Source organism: Haliotis rubra, unplaced genomic scaffold (assembly GCF_003918875.1).
Source record: "Haliotis rubra isolate DU_JTF1 unplaced genomic scaffold, ASM391887v1 Scf172, whole genome shotgun sequence".
NCBI classification, from domain to species: Eukaryota; Metazoa; Mollusca; class Gastropoda; order Lepetellida; family Haliotidae; genus Haliotis; species Haliotis rubra.
Window position 1 is genome coordinate 1214806 of NW_025765692.1, and position 22048 is coordinate 1236853.

The 22048-nt window shown below is 39.9% G+C and overlaps 2 protein-coding genes across 4 annotated transcripts; one reads left to right on the forward strand and one right to left on the reverse strand.

Annotated features, from left to right (window-relative positions):
* The first annotated feature begins 209 nt into the window (after positions 1 to 209).
* LOC124272732 lies at positions 210 to 5010 on the forward strand. Its single transcript, XM_046707937.1, is given in 4 exon segments — positions 210 to 772; positions 1474 to 2483; positions 2485 to 3018; positions 3937 to 5010. Coding segments are annotated over 3 exon segments (1869 nt in total). The 5' UTR covers positions 210 to 772; positions 1474 to 1709; the 3' UTR covers positions 4498 to 5010.
* Positions 5011 to 10517: 5507 nt separating this feature from the next.
* LOC124272733 (male-specific lethal 3 homolog) lies at positions 10518 to 18829 on the reverse strand. 3 transcript variants are annotated; one of them, XM_046707941.1, is made up of 12 exons: positions 18534 to 18590; positions 18247 to 18297; positions 17380 to 17462; positions 16955 to 17047; positions 16431 to 16614; positions 15979 to 16020; positions 15265 to 15354; positions 14567 to 14733; positions 13865 to 14011; positions 12596 to 13092; positions 11887 to 11971; positions 10518 to 11414 (listed from the first exon to the last, which is right to left on the reverse strand). In XM_046707941.1, exons 4-12 carry the CDS (start codon positions 16984 to 16986, stop codon positions 11357 to 11359), a joined length of 1302 nt encoding a protein of 433 aa, XP_046563897.1. In that variant the 5' UTR covers positions 16987 to 17047; positions 17380 to 17462; positions 18247 to 18297; positions 18534 to 18590; the 3' UTR covers positions 10518 to 11356. The 3 variants fall into 3 exon arrangements, with proteins under 3 accessions (XP_046563897.1, XP_046563895.1, XP_046563896.1); XM_046707939.1 differs by lacking the exon at positions 18247 to 18297 and having other exon boundaries at positions 18534 to 18829; XM_046707940.1 differs by lacking the exon at positions 18247 to 18297 and having other exon boundaries at positions 16431 to 16599; positions 18534 to 18826.
* Positions 18830 to 22048: the final 3219 nt, after the last annotated feature.

Genomic DNA, 22048 nt, shown 5'->3' on the forward strand with positions numbered 1-22048 from the left:
TTACCGAAAGGTTGCGTCATAACAGAGTAAAGTAATCTTGTCTTTATTGATTTTAAGCCATTCCAGACGTCATCTGAATCTTACCAGTAAACTAGTTTTGACGTTGTATCAACTCTTGACCGTCAGATTTTGATTCATTTTCCAGCTGAAACCCGAGAGCACTTTTTGACCTGTCACGACACGTGTATAACCACTTCCGGTGTAAACAATCGACTTGGAGATGAGTTGCTGAGTTGTACATGACCGTTGTCGATTTTCTCTCTCATGTGTGATGTCGCTAGTTTAGCCAAAATGCGGCATGCAGACATTTGTAGAAACTACAAGCATCCAACTGTTAGCTGATAAGGGGACCTTGATGACTGAAAATGAAGCTTGTAATATGTTTTTCAGAAGAAAAACCAAAACCCAACTATGGTTTGTTCTCAAACTTGGAGGAATTACTTTTATAATCTACTACGTTCTCCACCTACTCAATATCAGGAACACACTGTCACACTTTCCAGCGGAAGACATCAATATTCATGATCATGGAATCGAAAATGCACTAAGACATTTTAGAGAGTCTGATCCACAGATACCTTTGAAGGACTGTCCAGTTCCTAGACTGACCAATCGTCATGGTAGTCCACGTTCTGGTAACTTTACACCGTCTGCCCACTGCAGGCGAGTGCCACCCGTTAAAGGGTCATGTGACATAGCTGACTCACTGTTCAAGGATCGACCCAAGGGCACCTGTTCACACCAGGACCAAGTACAAATATGTGATTTCCAGGTGAATATAACAAGACAAATATATTTTGTAAACACACGCACAAAAACAATAGATTATGTTATTATTCCATGATATGTCATAACCACAGGCGCCCGACTCTGATATATTTATAAAACATGACTTATATGTTATATATATAGGTCATGTTTTATAAATATATCAGAGTCGGGCGCCTGTGGTCATAACCTTGTTATTAAATGGGAGGCCCTGTAGGCCCATCAGCATGACAGAAGCCATGGATTGTGGGTTTGAATCCAGGTTTGCCCTGACTCATTTTTCTTTAACATGTTTAAAATTGTTAATAATAAACTTCTTTTGAGTGAGTGAATGAGTGAGTTTAGTTTTACGCTGCGTTTAGAAATATTCCAGCAATATCATGGCAGAAGACACCAGAAATGGGCTTCACACATTGTGCCCATGTTGGGAATCAAACCAGGGTCTTCGGTGTGGCGAGCAAACACCTTAACTACTAGGCTACCCCACCACCCCTCACTCACTTGAACAGCTATCAGTAGTGTATGTCGACTCTTCATACAGTGTTATTCAGGTTTTAAGGGCTTCTTAGTGTTTGATTGATGAACCAATGAAACTTTTGGCACTTGGCCATGATGGACCATGAGAAATTAAAAACAATTTCAGTCTGAGTAGATTCAGTGCCACTACTCTTCTGTTGTTAATAGTGAATGTTCACATGTTGACAGGGCAGCCCGAGGAAACTGCTCTGTAAGATGACAAACTGTGATAAGTTTCACCTGGGAACAAGAAGTCTTGATACCGGCGTGTTGAAATGGAGGGAAGTTGCGTCAGCCGAAATGTTACAAAGTGAAATTGTTGACCTACTTCAGACGTCCCACAGCGGCTACTGCTACATTCGCTGTGAACGGCGGACAAGGAGCTGAACGTGGAGTATCCCGACTTCGTGCAACAGTCCAGTGACATGCAGAACGTGCAGCTACTTATTCTGCCCCCTGTAGTCCAAGGCAGCAACAAACACAAAATGGCATCACCTTCTATAAATGTTAACTTCATGTTTATTGATTCTGTTTCAAGACACCATTTTTTTCGATCTCTACCAAAGACTATAAAACTGTTTGACAGACTTAACATTGGAAAGGATGCAGTGGTGTTAGACTTTGAGCTTGTACAGGCGGTGCGGTCAAGAACATTTGAGACATTAAGTAGTTTGTTTCAAGGCTATGTCCCGCAGGGAGATCAGACATTTGGTGTATTGGACATGCCACCAAGAGCCCTCAAAATTGAGGGTTTGTTTGGCTTGTTCAGGGATGCAGGCTATAGTACATTATGGTTGGAAGATCTTTGTTTTGAATGGGAGTGGGGCATCTCTAAAGATCTACTTGTGCATAACAAATCACTAACAACAGTAGAGACATGGAAGAGTTTGAAGAAAGCTTTCAATAAGGCTGGGATTGAATCATTTGGTGTGTCGACAGCAAGCTGTGAGATTCTGTACCAGAATGGAGTCAATGACCACTTCCATGGGCCAGATACTGTCTGCTTCAATGGCCGACATCAACACGAGTATCTTCTAGAGTACTTAAAACTTTACCAGGACATGATGGCTGCCTCAAGTAAACCCTTTGTTACATTCCTAGAAACAAACGTCGGCCATGAGGACACTGGTAGGAGAATACAACAGCTGGATGATCATCTGGGCGAGTACCTGGCATTCATGGCCGACCAGGAGAATACCCCTCACTGTAGTCTTCTCCGACCATGGTAATGCCTATGGAAAGTTTCTGGATGAATCCCCAGAAGGAAGGGTAGAACTCTACCATCCTGCTCTCTTCATGATTGTTCCCACATCAGTTGCAAAACATCTCGGTCGGGACAAAATGGCAGCCTTGACCTTGAATCAGGGCCGTTTGGTCAGCCATCTTGATCTTCACTACACCATTAGATCTCTGATCAGCAGCACAGCCCACATTCCTGAAGTCAACAGACAGTACCTCGTCACCCCCACTGGGCTGTTCCACAACGTGTCGGAATCACGTCAGTGTCTGAACGTTCCACAGATTCCCCCCAACTTTTGTATCTGTGCAGGAGGGGAGTCGCGGGTCAAAAACAACACCTTGTATGTAGTGTACGCACACTTTGCTGTCGGCACCATGAACAACGCCATACAGGCACAGTTCCATCAAGCTCATCCAAGGGTTGTCACTGGATTTGGCAGCTGTCGCAGACTGAGGTTGGCGGCCTTCCAACATGTGAGAAAAGCTGTGCATTCAGTAAGTTCCCTTTTTAAAGCCAGCAGCCATGTGTTTGACTGAATGATTATCCTGATAGAGCCCTTTTCTCACGAAGCAGTCTTAGTGCCAGGAGTATAAGTATTTAAGAATGAGAGTTAGAATCATCCTAATGCTAAGATAACTTTGTGGAACAGGATTTCGAAGCTCTCTTAGCGCTAAGATAGTCGTAAGTTAATGTTAAGGTATGGCACTTACGACTATCTTAGCGTTAAGAGAGTTTCGAAAATCTAGGCCCAGGGCCCTAGCCTCAACTCTGAAATGTTTAAGACATGGTTATGCTATTTGTCAAATTGTTGTTTATATCAATCTTAAGAGATCGATTCTTAAAATGGAACAAATGCAACCTAGAGTTTATTGTCACTTAACACTGAAATGTTGGAATCAGTTTTGATTAAATGGTTGTGGTATTGTTCAAATTGTTTTTGTCTCCTTCAAATTAACATTATGACATCATGGACTTGTTGTCTTCTGTCAGTTAGCTTTGGTATAAATATTTCCAAGCCAGAACACACAAGCTTCGTGATGTAATTATTATTTTGGTTGAACATATTGAAACAATATACCAGGAGACCAACAAGTAGCATTAGAGAATTTGAGAAGTTGGAGATGTGTAAAATTATGTTGTTCATGATTCAGTAGCCAGGCTCCTGTTCAAAAAGCTTTTGGGGATCCAGGGCTGGAATAGGGCCCTGGCAACCTGTGTTTGTCTTAGATGGCGACGAAATGGGTGGTCAGACTCAATAATTTTGTTGATTTTGTATCAATGTAACATGAACAAGATTGCTCAGAATATCAGTCAACAATTTGGTTGATTATTTACTTGTTGTTGACCTTTGACGTTTAGCATGAACAGAAACAAAGTCTGTTTGAGATAATAGTTCAGTTATCTGTTTACAGGACAAGACAGTGTCCCTGACGATGGACTTGTTGTTCGAGACAGGGGATCCGTCCTACCCTCATCATGAAGTCTTCATGGTCTCTGTCCACTCAAACAATGGCCAGTTTGTCCTGAACAAGTTTGACCGCTTATCTCCGTACAGTAAATACTCCGTCTGTGTTGACAAGGGGGTACAGCTGCAGCTGTGTATCTGCGACATAGGCCGCAAGGTGGAAGTGGACAGCCTCATGCCGCTGTCCAATGCTGGCTTGCTACAGAGGCACGACCTACTGATGCATGCCAGCATCGGGAAGGTGAAGGATTCTCAGGACTGCTTGTGTAAGATAAACCAAGAAAATGAAGATGGGCTGACGGTGTCTGTGATGAACGTGTGCACTAACACCAGAATACACGTCTCTGTTACCATGGACACGGTTGATATGGAAGCGTTGACAAGCAAGTCTCCACAGGTGGATCTACACCCTGGGGAAATCAGATTCCTGTTTGCTGGCGTGGCTAAGTCTGGGAAGACGTGGAACTGGTCTTACCAATTACAGTTTACCCTTCACACCTGGCCTTGATCTTCTGTAATTGTTGTACATATTAATGGCAGCTATTTATTGAAATAACTTGGGATGTCTGGTTGTTTCTGATTCAGACGAGTTGATTGGTCAGTTAATGCAGTGTTACTGCTCTATCAATACTGTTCTCGATGTAACTGGATAATGCCATTCACTGTTCAAACTGTCATTGATGTGTAACAATGGAAACCTGGCATCAGGTACTTAATATGATATTCAGTATTTCCAGTTGTGCAGATGTGCCTTTATATTGGTGATTTCAGACATATCGAATTAACATTTAGATTTTTTGGCATTTTTGTGAACAGTTTGTTAGCCTGTCTCAAGAACATTACAAAAGCTTTGTGGACTGGGATTGCTGGAATTATTTCATTTCATGATTTTCAGTCGATGAAGACAAGAAGGGTTATTAACAGTGTTGATGTTATTTTCACCTTGAATGTATTTCTCTCAAGAACCATTAGATATCTTCCTTGTATTTGGGACCTGATGGGCTTTCTTTGTCCCTGCAAAGCTTCATTAACACTCATGAGTCGGTTAACTGTGGAAGTCTTATGTCTTCACATGGTCCCTGGAAGATAATATGGATCAAGGATTGGCCAGTGTGATGCACATGAGGGGCAGCAGTGTTGATCAAACAAACAGCTCGCTTGCTGGCGTCAAGCAGTTAACATTGTTGAAGTTGTTCATTGTTCATATGGACTTAGGGTATTTGTCATTTGCAGGTTTTAGAATAGAATTATACCTGATAAGTAAACAATTTTGGTGAATCGGTTCTCAGGTTTCCACTGATAGTGAATCAGTTCTTATTGATAGTCCACAACACTCATACATAATATACTTCACCTCCCACTCAATACACCTGATATGTATACAGATCGATGCTCATGCTGTTGATTACAGGATTGTCTTGTCAAGACTTGATTGATTACAGACCGCCGCCATATAGCTGGAACATTGCTGAGTGCTGCGTTAAACAACAAACAAACCAATGTTTCATATTTGTAGTCTGATAGATAAATTTATGTTAGTTTAATGCCAGACATTCCTTGCAGTTATGCTTCAAAACAGCATTAATGTTCTGACAGCATCACTGGGTTGACCTGGGACATCTGTGTTGTGACTTTGTCTCATGGGCTCTGGCCCAGAGTTTGTGTCTCTCATAAGCATCACCATCATAAATATGGTTGTCAGTTTGAATATTATCTTAAACTAGATAGTTAGAAGTTAGGTAACCAGTCTGCTGAACAATGTTATCTGTATTCAAATATATACCAGGACTAACAGTCTGCCACAAGTGTGTGTTTTGGATGGTAGATAGCCCGTATAGGACTGACGCCAGCATAGAGGTATGGAGACTAATATGCCTACAGTCTTTGCCTGTAAGTATTCTTCAATATATGAATACATTTTGATGAAGGCAGCTTCAGAGCATGTGGAACACAATGTAATAGTTGAACATGGTTTCAAAATGAAGCTTTGCAAAGAGGATACTGATAACATTGATGTGGTATGAACCACACAAAGACTACTTGTGTGGGGATGTTACATGGAGAACTCCAGGGTAGGAGGCAGTAATGTCAGTGTATGTATTAAGGCCTGTCTGACCGACCGAGGCTGGCTCGATTTCTGACGGACGGTCAAAATTTCCAGCAAGCCAGCTTGATGGTCTGGTAATTTTTTTTAGATGTTCCATACATCTGAGTAAATTCACCATATCTTGGTGGTTATATCCACTTTGGGCTGGTAACATTTTGAAGTTACCAGCCCTGATGTCTGGCTGGATTTTTGGCTTATTTCATACACTGGTAATGTTGTACTTATTTCTATGTATAAACTATGCAGTGGGTTGTTTGTGGGGATGTCGATGGGCGGTTGACCATCTGGGGTATCAGGTCACTGTTTTGGTTTCATGTGATGTTTTTCTAATATATTATTTTATACATATATTTAATATATGCATATATTTTATATGCACAGGCATAATATGAAAATAAAACTTGAAAGATGACTGATTTGTCTGCTGATTAACATGATGTTGACAAGATCTGCGTCTGGATGCTGGTCAACTCCTGCATACGCTGCATTAAAAAACATGAATATGGTTACTTGAAACAAGTGTTTTGATTCGAATGACAAGAAAGTAGGGCAAATTTAATTTGAGAGCCTAGACAAAGACATGTTTGTTTCAATGCATCACAGTCTATTCAAAGACATGCTTGTTTCTACCAAAAGTAGTCCATTCAAAGGCAAGTTTCTTTTTGTTGATTAGAACAAAGTCCTGCATGTATATTTCTACCATTTAGAACTTAGTCAAAGGCATGGTTCTATGGAAGAGAAACAAGTCTAAGGCATGTTTGTTTGAATCCATCACAGCCAAGTAAAAAGCAAATTTGTTCTACTCATTAGAGCCTAGTCATGGGCATACTATTTTCCTGCCAGATGCCAGCCAAAGGAACATGTGCTTCTATCCAACAGAGCCTCGTGAGAAGCAAAATATTTGGTATTGATCAGACAGTGAATTACTGAAGAGGAAGGGATGAAGAGGCCTCAGATAAAGCTGTAACCATGACAACCCAAACACACAACAAACAAATGTCTACAGAGTTTCATGAAACATGTTTATAACTGTACAATACAATGCTGGCAGTGAAGGCAGAAAATAAACAATGGCAACCACGCCACTACAATACATGTACATCTCAATCTCCACGTGGGTCAATCAGATATTGTATACTGTCTTTCACATTGGTCTCTTGGCTACACTTGTGAGTCTTTTTGTTACTGAATCAAGACAGTTAATATTTGTACAAATTATTGTTCAAGAGGATAATTCTGACAATATAAAACTAAATTCACAGCATGTCAATTACACCCAAACATAGTGCTGTCACCTCTGAGTGAGCTAGTCAAGAATATTCCAGTTATACTACTCAAATGACCTGAAAGAACCCAGCTATGACAGCAATGACAAACATGACATGAATCAGCTGTTGTTTAACTTCTTTTGAGTGGTATACTGCACCAGCTCTAATAGCTGCCAGGACACGATTGTTACCATCCAACCCAGTGGGTGGTGGTAACAGTTGCTCCATATTGGAAGGAACAATGCCATGGTGAATGTGAGAGTTTGGTTAACATCGCTCCAGTTCTGCAGTTAGTCATATCACCTGGATGTGGGAAGATGGGCTGGAGTCATGCAGGTGCCTGACGTCTGGAGGAACCAACAAGTATGGGTACAGTGCTGGCAAACCTTGAAACATAATCAGGGTTAAACCACAATTCCAACCAACAATCCTGCTACTGCTGGAGTGGCCAAGGGAGGCAACTTCAACATCACTTTAGATGACTGGGCTCCCCATAGTGACACAGAATGAACCAGCTAAGACCACTGGACTGTCCCTGGGACTCGTTACATTTGGTGATGTGGGGAAGAGGCAGGGGATCAAGGAGCAGAAATACATGAACATTTCAAAATTAAGGAACATTTCAAAACTGACAGTTATTAGAAGATTAAACAGGTTAAAGGTCACATGGAACGCTCAAATCTGACAAGTAACAGCTGTGATGAATTCAACATTTAGCATTTCATAAAAGAGTTATTCCTGGTCCTGCACCAATGTGGTATTTCAATGTGGTCATTCAGCTAGAATAAACCTCATGTTTTTAGCAAATTATAATGCTGAATGTATAAGCTGAAAAAGAGTGTCATCCAATAAAGTAAATCACAAGAATTTGTAATCAAAATAAAGACACAAAATGCTTAACTACCAAACGCTGCTCATATCCACATGAGTATCAATCATGGTTTTTGAAGTCATTCAATTCCTTGTCTTAATCAGAATTTAGATCTCTGTTTGTGTGAAGAACCTCTGTGCAAAGTCTGAAATTAATACAGACTAGTAGATATTTTTAGACCCCTGTGGCTGTTTGGCTGTCCGTGAAATGTCTCGATGTCCACTTGTCTTGAGGGTCAGCCACTTCATCACCTTCCTGGGCAATGTTGCTCCAAGTGACAGGACACTTCCACACAGTAACAGGTTATAGAGAGGGAAGCACATGGGAGGTTGTGGAGGAAAGACATAACACAAAACTAAGATAAGTAACCATGGTAACTACCTGTACAAATTACTATAATACACTTCTCAAACAACTGGAATACAACATGCAGCAGCTGACTATGAAACTAATCACGATGTCTACCAAAACAAATCAGTTTCAGGGGGAAATGTCTCCCAGTATGAAAAGATTAATTAGTGAAATTACATCTGGTATTAACTAATGAAAACTTTTATCTTGAAGTTGAAAACAGACTTCGAACAAAGAGAACACAATGACACAAATAGCTGCACTATAATGTAAACAATTTGCTCTTACACAACAACCTCAACAGTTTCAGTGAGTTGACAGGGATACTTCTCCCCTGATTTCTACTGAAGTAATACAAACATTCAAACACATAAAATAACAGATCTCGGGACACTAACAGACTCACCCAATCTGTGAAGTAACAGAATGACTTATGAATGATTGTTGTGATCGCAATATTTGTATCCAGGTTGCAATAAACATACAAGACTCGGGTAAAAATTCATAAAAACTAAAGTGAAACTTGACAGGGTCTGTGGCACTTTAAAAAATTCAACAGTACACTTTATTTAGGCTATTCTTCACTGAAGAAAAGATTGCAAGATGACTGGCATCTGAGACATTGATAACTGAGTCCCAAACACAAAAGTTTGAGATAATAGCGACGTGATGTGACTTCCCTATCTTAAGTGTGTAGCAATGACACTCATCAAATTGTACAAGGACTTTGCTTGTCTAAACCTAATGGACTGTGCGAACCCTGAAATGAGAGTGAGTGAGTGAATGTAGTTTTAAGCCACTTTTAGCAATATTCCAGCAACATCACAGCTGGGGACACCAGAAATGGGCTTGACACATTGCACCCATGTGGGGAATCGAACCTGGGTCTTGGGCGTGACGCGCGCGAACACTTTAACCACTAGGCTACCCCACCGGCCCTGACATAAGAGTATGGCGACATCGTCAACATAGGTGTATGGCGACTTTACTAACATCAGTGTATGGCGACATCCCTAACATAAGTGTATGGGGACATCCCTAACATAAGCGTAGGGCGACATCCCTAACATAAGTGTATGGGGACATCCCTAACATAAGTGTATGGCGACATCCCTAACATATGTGTATGGGGACTTCCCTAACATAAAAGTATGGCGACATCTCTAACATAAGAGTATGGCAACATCCCTAACCTAAGAGTATTCTGACATCCCCAACATAAGTGATTGGCGACATCCCTAACATAAATGGAAGGCGACATCCCTAATATAAGAGTATGCCAACATCCCCAACATAAGTGTATGCCGACATCCCTAACATAAATGGAAGGCGACATCCCTAACATAAGTGTAAGGAAACATACCTGACATAAGTGAGTGAGTGAGTCTAGTCTTACCACGTTTTTAGCAATATTCCAGCTATATCACCGCTTCACAAAAAAATTGGCTTCACACATTGTACCCATGTGGGGAATCAAACCCAGGTCATCGGCGTGACGAGCGAACGGTTTAAACAACCACCCACCCATCCACCCACGCACACACCCACCCTCCCTAACATAAGGGTATAGCGACAACCCACATTAACATCTGCACATTAGGACATAAAACTTCACTTCTTGACCGAGCTCCTTTTGCATGACGTAACAGTAATAACATTTGTAGACAAAGACAGCAGCTCATAAACACAGGAAACTCACAGTCACTAAGGTCATAATTACTGCATAACAAGATCTCACCATGCAATAAACAGAGAAAGCATGTTCCACGACAAAGACAAGATGTAAAGAATCTGGGTATACTCTGCTGCCACCTGTGTTGAAGAGTGATCTGTCAGTTCTGGATGTGACAAATGGTCATCCTGTGAAATGCCTGGACATACTGACCAGGGCTTGTATAAAGTAGAATTGGTCCAGCTGACTACGTGACATGTCAGTTGCCTTATTTTATGTCAGAACCAAGGAAACATGATAAAATGTTTAGTAAAAATATTTGGTTTCAGCGACAGTCTAAACAATGATGTACGGTTCACATTACTGAACAATAACGGGAGGAGAGTTACACGTCCAGGGGACAAAGAAATGGATTTTCATTATCATTTTCTTACATGTCAATCAAGTCAATACCCATAGACAATTTTCACAAAACTCTTCTTCCATCCAGCTCTTGAAATGAGCAACTTCTCACATACTGCAGATTCGGTTTGAATCCAAAAATCAGAATTAGTAGTCAAACTGAACATCAGAAATAGTACTGTCCAACTTGACACCACTGGTCCTGGGAATAAACAACTCTTGTTCCTTTCTCAAAATGTTTTTTTCATCCTTTAAACAGTATACAGCAAAGCAGTTCCAAACACAGTTTTCAAAAACAAGGATGAATGTGTCCACACTTAGACCTTCAACATTATTCCAACACAATGTTTTCACACTGAAACTGATCAAGACCTCAAGGTCTTTTCACCAAACTGGAATGATTTTTCATACATTTATTTCAAATTTTTTCCCCGTATTTTAAAGTTGCTGTGACAGGAAATCCAATCTCTGCCTGTGAACAGTGAGTCTGGGTCACTGGGTAGATTGTCTGTATCACCTGCCACATCACTAGGTTGTATCTGCCATTTCCACGTCCTGATGAGGCTATAGCTTTACCTATCTATCTATGTACACAATGTCCCCGAACAAGTCCTCCTGTCTCTCCACCAGGTACCTGCAACACAATGCTACAGCTGTGAGAGGTAGAACAGTAAACTGATGAGGCTATAGCTGTACCTATCTATCTATGTACACAATGTCCCCGAACAAGTCCTCCTGTCTCTCCACCAGGTACCTGCAACACAAGGCTACAACTGTGTGAAGCCCATTTCTGGTGTCCCCTGCCGTGATATAGCTGGAATATTGCTGAAAACATGGTAAAACTAGACTCACTCACTCACTTATGTCAGGTATGCTTCCTTACACTTATGTTAGTGTTAGGGATGTCGACTTAAACTAAGTGAGTGAGTGAGTATAGTTTTAAGCCGCCTTTAAGCAATATTCCAGCATAACATGAGGGACACCAGAAATGGGCTTCACACATTGCACCCATGTGGGGAATCGAGCCCAGGCCTTTGGCATTCGAGTGATCGCCTTAAGCACTAGGACTGACCTACCATTCCTTCTGGTGCTAGTCCAGGACAAGCATCTGTGACCTTCCACACGACATTATCATGTTCAAGGACAAGACATACACATTTGATAAAGTTCTAACGGCATGCCACTAGTATTACTCAGTAGAGTTGGGTAGTGAGTGAGTGACTCACCTGAGAAGATGGTGGATGAGCTTCATCAAAGTTCTCATCTTGCAGTCCTCCATGTCCATCTTGTTCAGAATCTCTGGCAACTTCACTAAAACCCAGAAATCACCAGTATTAACACTTACTGCTGCGCACTAATGACTAACTGTCGCTAACACATATACTGAATGTTACCTGTGTTAAAGTCATCTCACCTGTCAACTAACTAATTGCCATTTAGTCCAGAAATCAGTGACACAACCCATCAAACTCAGCTATGGTGTCACTGGCTATATTTAACACATGGTATAAATCACCCAGGTTTCCTAGGTTGTAACCAACTGCTTCCATCCCTCTTTACAGAAAGAATTATTGTTGTGAAAATAATCGACTTCTTGGAAATGTTCTTCATAAGAATGGTGACACTTACGAGTTCACCTTCTCATCACTGTATCTTTGTGTCTTTAAAACAATTTACTATTTAAGAAACATTACAAACTTGTAACCAGCAGTTACATTGCTACAACTGAGTGAAGAATAATTTACTTTAGACTTTGCAACATTTGACATGAGGGTCTGCAAATAATATAGTCTTAACCACCACAACCAGAGATACTGGTTGATTTTCAAAACACACTATTATAAAAACGGAAATTAGAAATTCTAGGCAAGTCATTACTTGTAAAAACATCATCAAACCACTAGTCCTTGAACAATTTTTTTCATAACCACCTACCAAAAAGTCTGAGAAAATGGTTAACACCATATATCTGTGAAGGTGTGATATCATATTTGGACCGGGAATCCACCGGAAATAGTTGCCATGACAACACACTTTCTAGAAAGTCCTCCTTCCTGTAACCGTGTTCCGATGCTCCATCCTTGCTGCCACTGCAGCTTCCTGGGACAGGGGGATTCCCCGCTGGGGGAGGGGCGGAGTCAGAACCACCCATGTCACTGTCACTTAAAGGTTCAGACTTCACAACATGAGAAGAAGAGTGACCGCCTCCTCTTCCCCGTCCCCTCCAGCCCCTCTTCCTCTCATGCTTGACGGTGGACGAGATAGTGGGTGAGGATGGAGCATCATCGTGAGTGACAGATCTTCGTGTGATTCTTCGTGGTGACAGTTCCACATTATCAAACTCTTCTGAATGTTTACTTTGTTTCGGTGCTCCTTTTTGGTTTTTGGCTGCAGGTTCTTCCGTGACGGCAGATGAAGTTGAACTGGTTGGCCTGGGGAAACAAAAAAATGTTACAAATTCGGTAAGACTTCCACCTGTATCCCCCCTTAATTTTAACAATGAGGAAAAAATTCTTTGAGTGGCATTTTTAGAAGTTGGATATATGTTCAGATACAATTAAAGAAACATGTTAAATCTGATCAGATGAGGAATATATATTCAGGTGATATGATTTGACCAGAATGAAATTTAATAGGGGATACGGGCGGAAGTCTTTCCACAAATTCATCTCCAACTTACAATACGATATCATCTCTCTGTGCTTATAATATTGCTGTAGGATTTTAAGGGTAAGGTTCTTTCGTACAATGGCACCCGAAGATGCTCATGTCGATGTGCTGTGGTATGATAACACTTGTAAAAGCTTGTCACCATGGCAACAGTCATCAGAACAAATCAGAAAGGGAGACCTCAAAAACTGAAAGTCTCAAGGGGAGGGTCATACAAAAATAGTACATATATCTGCAAAGGTCATGAAAAAATGGACGTTTCATAACAAAATTTACACAATTTTGCAGTTTGTCTATTCATGTGCACAGCGACATGGAGGATAATCCAAAAGAAATGACATGCATTTAAGGATTATTATTATTTTCAACACATTAGAGCATCAGAAACCTCCAAAAAAAAAAAAACAGTCCATAGCTATTATGAAGATCACTGTGATTCTAATCTGAGAAAAGTGAAAAGTGAAAAGCAGTACCCTCCAACCCTGTAACCCAGGTTGAAAACATAGACATATCTTCGTCTGGTGCATCACTTACTTTTCTTCCTTCTTACTCTCCGGAGGTTTGATGGTGCTCATGACATGGTCGTACTGCTCACGTTCCACGTCATACAGCAAGATGATAGGGATGGTGAAGTCAAAGCAGATCCTCAGCCCATCCACAAGCTCCTTACACAGTGCAATGCTGCAGAGTAAAGATATATTACTGTTAGACATGGTGTACTTACAGACAAATTCTCCTTACACAAGGCGATGCTGATGATATAAGATACATATCCAAGCAGTAATTTAGATATATAGGTTGTAATATAAAAGCGGTAGCTTGTATAAGGACTAGAGGAATCCACCCAACAGTTTGGTAGGGCGAAAATGGAGAGAGTGACAGGCAGCCTGTGGTCACGTGGGACGATGGCGTAAGAAGGGGAGAGGCTCATTTGGGGTGAGCTATATTTAGACTGTCCATTAGGGAACAATAGGACAGAGGTTCCCACTGTACCTCGGAAGAAAAGGGGAGATAGGAAATAAGGTATGTGTCAGGATAAGGAAAAGTTATAACTGATTGTCAAGGTGTTACTCCTAAAAGTTAAATACAGACATGTAAATTAGTTTCAGCAATAGTTGTGTTATAATTGATCCAGTGTGTCCAACATAAAGATGGGGACATGATCCTGATCCTAACACTATCAGACTAAGGACAACTCTACTGCAAGCACAGTTAACCCAACAGATTTACATGTACCTGATGGCTGGTGGACACAGCATGGTGTGTTCATGGCCGTTGTTGTTGTTGTTGCGACGACTCTCTTTCTCCTTCTCACTGGGTTCACACAGCAGGTTGACACAGAACGTCTTCATGAAGCCCTCCAACACTTCGATGACACACGGACTCGCCGGCAGCTTCGTCAGCTGCAACATACAACTCACTCATTACACAGTCACACAAGTGAGAGCCATTCACTGAACTTCCTGCTTTATATTCTTGAGTGCAATGTTTCGATACAGATCTTGTACCGATGTCAAGCAGGAAACGTCGCACTCACAAATAAAAGAAGTTGTTATCCATAAAGTTTGTTCTATATTGTACTTTGCAATTGTGTTTGTGTGAATGGTCATATTTCACTCAGAGACACATAAATGTGTGATTATTCTATGTTAATATCCACAGTTCTCTGAAATATTGGGTTTAAATCTTTCTAATAATGCCACTCAAAGAAGTTACAATTGCAAAGCTTCCACAATATTTCACATTGGACAGCTGCATAATTCCTGAAGTGTTTAGTAATGAGGAAACTGTAACTGTATCCTGAGATGTTGTCATTCATAGACTGATGAATGGTTGCAAATTTGATATTGAAAATAATAAACACACACATCTTTTGGGGGAATTAAACACCTGTCAACATAAAAACATATCCCACTTGCTCTACGGGTGCCTACCTTGTCCCCATGGATAATGGCCACATAGTCATCCTCCAGTTGACTCTTCAATATGTCCGGGATATCTATGTCCACTGGTGTGTGAGTAGCCTGCAAACAAAGCAGACCACCGATAGATGCATGTCAGTGTTGTTTTCTTAACAGCTTTCAGCAATGCCTGAAGTTTGTTTATTTCATCAAACCAGCTCATCCAGATCAGCTGTGACATGTAACTTTCGAAAGGTCGAATAAAATCAGGGCTAACTTATGTCATCAGGCAGCATGACCTCAGTAATATATGGGCTTAGAACATTTGAAACGTGTTATGTTTTTTCTTTGCTTATTGTTTAAAGCCATACACAACAATATTCCAGCTAAATACCGACAGCCTGGAAATAACAGTCGGGAACAGGTCTTCATTATTTATTACAGTCCGTAATGATTAACTCCATTTGATGGCCTCTTATGACAACATAGGCTGCTGAGGACTAAGTTCAAGAAACCCATGGGAGTATGACTGACTGACTGAGTTTAGTTTTAAGCTGCTTTTAGCAATATTCCAGCAATATCACGGCGGGGGACACCAGAAATGAGCTTAACACATTGTGCCCATGTGGGGAATCGAACCCAGGTCTTCAGCGTGACGAGCCAACGCTTTAACCACTAGGCTACCCCACCGCCCCCATGGGAGTATGAAGAGTGTTCATGTTAACTGAAGAATTGATCATAACCTACCCTGCGACGCTCTCGTGTTTCACTGGCCGTATCATTGGAACTCTGGAAAATACAGGGACACATACTTACATAATGTTGTGACATAGAAATTATACCTTCCATTCAGTAATAGGTTTATAGAAACATCCTTCAAGCAAGATTAAGGTCATCCTGTGATGTTAACACTGTCAACCCAATCATCACACTGGACATCGGTAACGTCACATCAATACCTTTTGGTTGATCATCGAACAATGGGTAAGGACTACAAACACTAAGCATCCACAGGCCTTTATGCAAAGTTAGCTATGTAGTATTTTGAGTGTATGAATTATCAATAACTTTTAGCACTGTCATCATGCAAGTACTAAACCAGTTTTAAACAGTGGGAATGCAAGCAGATTATCAGCACAATTTGTTCTGATATCAGCCAAACATGAAACAGGGATAAACATGGAGAAAACAACTCTTACATCATCACCAGACGATCTCCCATCATCGTCACCATCTTCCCCATCATTGTCATCATCATCTCCACTGTTGTCGCTGTCGTCAGTATCGCTGTCCAGGATGGGGATCTTTCCTCGGAATGAGGAACTTAAGATGTCATCTATCTTCCTGCGGCGCTGACTGTTTTTACGACTGCCAGAAAAAGTGCTAAAATACTTACTTTGACATTTATTCTATGTATAATTCTTGGTGGAACAATGTATATGCAAATATCTCTGACCTTCTGTGAAATACATACAGCTTAGAAGTTTTTAACACAACTACTTGTTGATGAAGAAAGAATCTTTCAAAGTACTAGATTTCCAACAAATCTACAAAACAGATGCCAAGAATGGATTTCTTTTTTACATCATTGGACATATTCCTTTAAAGATGTTTCTTTTCCAATCTTAACATCAGTTATATACCACGTTTACTGGGAACACCATCACTGTCTCTAACTATATGACAGCTGGTATAAAGAAGAATCATAAAGAAGAAATCTCACTATCTCTTAGCTGTGTCTGCAAGTTTCTTCATCAAGGTTCTATTTTCTTCTGTGTTTTTTAGAATGTAGTTTTCCCCAACAATGCGATCCCAGCTGAAAACAGGGGAAAAAATAATAGTGGAAATCAAAGTAACATTCACTTCCATATACTGCATTAGAAACACTTGTATTTCTTTTACCTCACATGTAGACAGTAATAAGTGAAGACAGATCAATTGACATGTTAGAAATACATTCCATGCAGCCAGATTAAATGTTACTCTGAAACATATTGATATAACATGCACAGAAACTATCAGCGCCTTAAACATGTTGAAGCAAAGCAAGCAAAATGTTGGCGCATATCCTAGCTGTCCAGAACTATATCAGTTGAAAATATTTACAGGAACACAATTTGGAGTCATGTCTTTGGTCTTATGAAATACCTGCTATTCCATCCTTGAAAATGAATGTGGTAGGCAGCAATTCTGTGGCCATGTTTGTCCTTGGTCACCTGACAATCTAACACCTGTGAATGTAAAGAAAAACATAAAGACCTTTCAAAACTATTTTTCAGTTATAGGATACTCTGTCTGCCTTTCCGTCCCCTTCCATTAACATGCTATCTGATTAGTAACTTAACAAGGTAACACTCTCCACAACAACCATCTGCAATGTTCGAAATAACACGTGAAAGACAAGGAGGCCTAATCACTAGCATTATTCTTGTGTTAGACTTTTGAACACTTCAAAAACAGACCAGAAGGGAGTCACATAATGCTGATGCTGATCTGCTCAAAAGTCATGTTAAATGACACAACCAGCAACAGTCTATCTCTTACCCGAATGATAAGGTTTTGGAGGTAACAGCAACATCTGAACTGCTTTTAGCACAACTTCCAATGACGAAATGTTTCAGGCTTTGGACTTGTGGCTATAGTCCCAGATTTTGTTTATGTGAATGCTTAGATGAGCCAAATTTAGAATAAAGAATGGTTGCCAAGAATGAATCCAATGATGTCATTCCACAGTGAACAAACAGTGTGCTTATTCAGTTCTTTGACTCTGGACATTGAAGGTTTTCTTCAGTTTCTAGATCAGAACTGTCATAGTACTGTATGAAAGGCAGTCCAGTGTGTTATGTCAAAATCAAGTATAATCAGTGACATAGAGATAGTATCCTTTCACTCCACCGTGCAGTCAGACGAGCCGAAACTAAAACATGGACTGGGTTCTGGTTGGGGAGTATGAGTCGTCGTACTGTTTTGTATTCCGAATCTAGTCAGGGTACATTTCTGTTTACTGAAACGTACCTGTGGTACGTATCTGTTGCACCAATGTCAACAATGACACCTCCAGCCAATCTGCGGGATATTTGAAACGCTAGAAATCCTTTCAAATTTACAACTTCACCTAAACTCAATACGAACTGCTAAAATAGCTGTAGAAACAAAAGCATAAACGTGAATAATCAAGATGTTTGATGAGCTATTGCCTAGAAAATTTAAATGATCGCTTGAAACTGATTTCTTCTCGAATAACGTGCAGACGAGACGCTGGCGAAGTTGTCTTGTGTTGACAGATGAAATGAACTAAATACCTTTGCATCATACAAAACTCTTGCTTTCGTCGGATCTGGTTCAAAACAAAGAACTAACTCCCCTACTGAAAAATTAAATCTAATGCCCCTCGTAGACATCTGCGCGCATGAGTTATTTATTAGTACCCGTCATTAGAATTTACAAACAAAAGTGGACGCGCCAAAACATGGATCAATTGTCGCAAAAACAAATAATCGCTTATTTCTGCAAAAGGTGATAAATTGATTACTAATTCATAGTCGGTTAACATGATGCACCATATTATATGTCACATACATATATCACTAAAATACAAAATTGGAGTATCCTGTCTTTTGTTAAGGTCGCAAAAAGGAAATGATGTGATTTTCAGCTGGGAGCATATAAATTGCCACTCGGATATTCTACTGGAAAATGAATATCTTGGCCAATGCTAGCGACTTTGAACTATTCAGCATGCAGTGTTTGTCTGAAATAATTCGAACAGAAATTAACCAAATTTATACAAAAGGTGAAACCCAATTACAAACACAACATGACACGAAGAATGTCAGTGTAAACGCTAGTGAATCGTATTAGATTACAACACTCAGTACTGCGCCACTGTCTGATTTGGCAAACTACTAGTATCTTCCGGACGAACGATTCGATTATGATATATTTTTCGGTTATATCATTATGACAAAAGGTGTTGGCCATTTTTAGAAATAGGTCTTGTGGTCACCCAAATGTAATTTCAGTTCAGTTTTCTTTATTTCCGAAATTACGCCATCGGCCCATGTTACAATTACAAGAAAACAGCATTAACAATATTTGAGCATATCATGATTTTGATCATTCAAATATTTCGCGCGTTTCTTCAAACCAAGAAATATGCATTTGACAAGGCAGTTGTTACATGAATAATAAATTCTGTGACATTTTCACAGGAATATTCAGGTAATATTACACATCTTAACTTATCATAAAATGGGCATTCAAACATAAAATGATATTTAGTTTCCTGTCTTGTTGTAGGTTTTGCGTCTACCTTCTTCAATCATTCCTCGCTGATTACTACATCTATATATACACAAAGTTATTGCATATATTTTCACCTTCATATGATTAAAAAAAAGATAAATTTGATAGTACGATGAAATTTTACATTGGAATATTTTTGGTAAATCTTCTATCCATCTTTGACTATCAATATCAATACACTCCAATATTGAAAACACTTAATTGTAGGAATTGATTCAACAATCTGTTGTATCCACACATCTACACAGCCACACTGATATAGCAGCAGTCTATACCTTTTTCTGCCGACTTGCATTGATAACAATATACATGGTTAAGTCAATTAAGGTGGCGATTTAGTAATCGCAACCAATTATATTACTGTATATATTTACTCTCAAAGAAAACCGTAATATTTCGACAAAAGCCCAACCAGGTGCATACATTCTATATGACGTTTATTATGAACTTATTCAATATTAGGTGCAGGGCAGAATCCCCGATATTTCTGGTGTCCCTCGCCGTGATATTGCGTAAAACCCAACTCACTCACTCAGAATCCCCGAACTTCCCCACAATATAACAATACAGGAAGAACTTATGAAACATATACTGGCAAATTATGAAAGTTAGATACTTTATTCGCTTGTCGCAAGAAAACTCTTAGTGTCTGCTCCATAACTTGTAAAGTGTACATATAAGTATTTATATGAAGATACAATTTCTAGAACATCATTGTCTAAATTAGATTGTTCATATTTCTCCAATCTTCCAACTAATACCTATTCACAATAACTTTAGTATTATTGATATTAAGTTTCACTTGCCACTTGTCATAATAATGTGTTAACTTATTCATTCGCTTTTGCAACCCATTCACCGCACTATCAAACAACAATTTAGTCAACAAACAGTAAGATGAATAAATCACGTAAATCAATGTTAATACAACGTTGGTCATCATCAGATGAGACATCAACAATATCGTTAATAGGAGGAAAACAAGAATGGCGATAACTGGCATCCACGTCGGACTACGAACTTGCAAGCTACCCAAATAATAAATAATAGTTATCAAATATCAAATTGTGCATCTCCATCACATAAAAACAACAACAACAACAAAACAGAACGATAGTTAAGGAAATCCGAGTGTTAAGTAAAAGAAATTCAGGTCGCGGAACTGGACGACAAATGAGTAATGGAAGATGATATATAATAAGGAATACGGTTAACGAATGTATGTGCGTGCCGAAAATACTGGCACACGTAAACTTTTTTTGTCACAGAATTCCATTCTATCTGCATTTACGGGACCCGTAAGCTGTGCATTGTGTTGATAAGTTATACCGTAACGACAAATTTTGCATAATGTTTAATACTTGTTCTGTTACATGCTTGGCACATTACATTCTGCGAATACACAATGCTAATTACTAAGTTTTCGAAGTGTTCAAATGTTACATTATATTCTGATAGTAATCGTTAATAATAGTTACCAGCAAGAGTAGATTAGAGATTCTGTTGCTCGTAGGTACTTTATAATCATTTGTGACGTGTGTATGTATGTAAGCTTCAATTTCTTTTACATGTTTAGTACATTATTATGTGTGTATTTTAAAGAGATTCTGTTGCTCTTAGGTACTTTATAATCATTTGTGACGTGTGTATGTAAGCTCCAGTTTCTTATACATGTTTAGTACATTATTATGTGTGTATTTTAATGTAACACCGGCACACCTACATACAGGGATTCCGGGTTACAATCAGTCCTTGCAGGAGGACCGCATGGGTCGGTGGGTGGGTCTGGCTCGGGGACTTCACTGTCCCCTCTCCGTCAGGGTTACAGTTAGACACCACGACCACGGGCTCCAGTCCAAGATTGTCCCATGTCGTCCTTGATTTGTTGGTGCCATACGTAATCGTGGGTTTCAACAATGTGGTGTTTTGTTAGTGGCGATATTGTTTTGAATATTTAATGTTGTAGACAGAGTTTAAAAGGATGGAAAGTAGATCGACACGACATAAAAATGTCCGTGGTTCGAATCCCTACACGAGACTCGGAGACATGACACAACGTTTTGAAAACGTGAATGATATATAACTGTATACAGTGTATCAGAGTTTTCACTGCGAGTCAACATCGGTTCTTGTGGGATTCACCACAGTGTTTACGTCTAGAACCTGGATCCTGCTCCACAAAGTGCTATTAGCGATACGACAACCCTTAGTCAATGCTAAATTAAGGGAGTTTCAACTTGAGTTTCGTCTTAGCGCGGAGACCCTCATGAATAAGAGAGCCCTTTCCTCCAGCAAGTAGCCGACATGTTCGCTGTGAGAAGTACTGGTCAAAGCGGCACAAAGTCGACCACACCCTTCTAAGCTTGATGTTTGTAATACTTTACGGCTTTGGTCTCTAAAAGACCCAATGGCAATAAAACTATTTTTAGTTATTATTTCGTATTAAATTGCCAGTGCGTAGATCGTTCTGAATCATTATCTGTAAACCGAGGCTTATTCATTTTTGGTCCGC

Excerpts from the sequence above, each read along its gene's own strand:
- LOC124272733 (XM_046707939.1), bottom strand. The coding sequence starts at position 18,632 with ATGTCTACGAGGGGCATTAGATTTAATTTTTCAGTAGGGGAGTTAGTT. Across the intron at positions 17,048-17,379 it reads TTTCAAGGATGGAATAGCAG|CTGGGATCGCATTGTTGGGG; the intron begins GTATTTCATAAG and ends CCCTGTTTTCAG. Across the intron at positions 14,012-14,566 it reads CTGTGTCCACCAGCCATCAG|CATTGCACTGTGTAAGGAGC; the intron begins GTACATGTAAAT and ends TTTACTCTGCAG.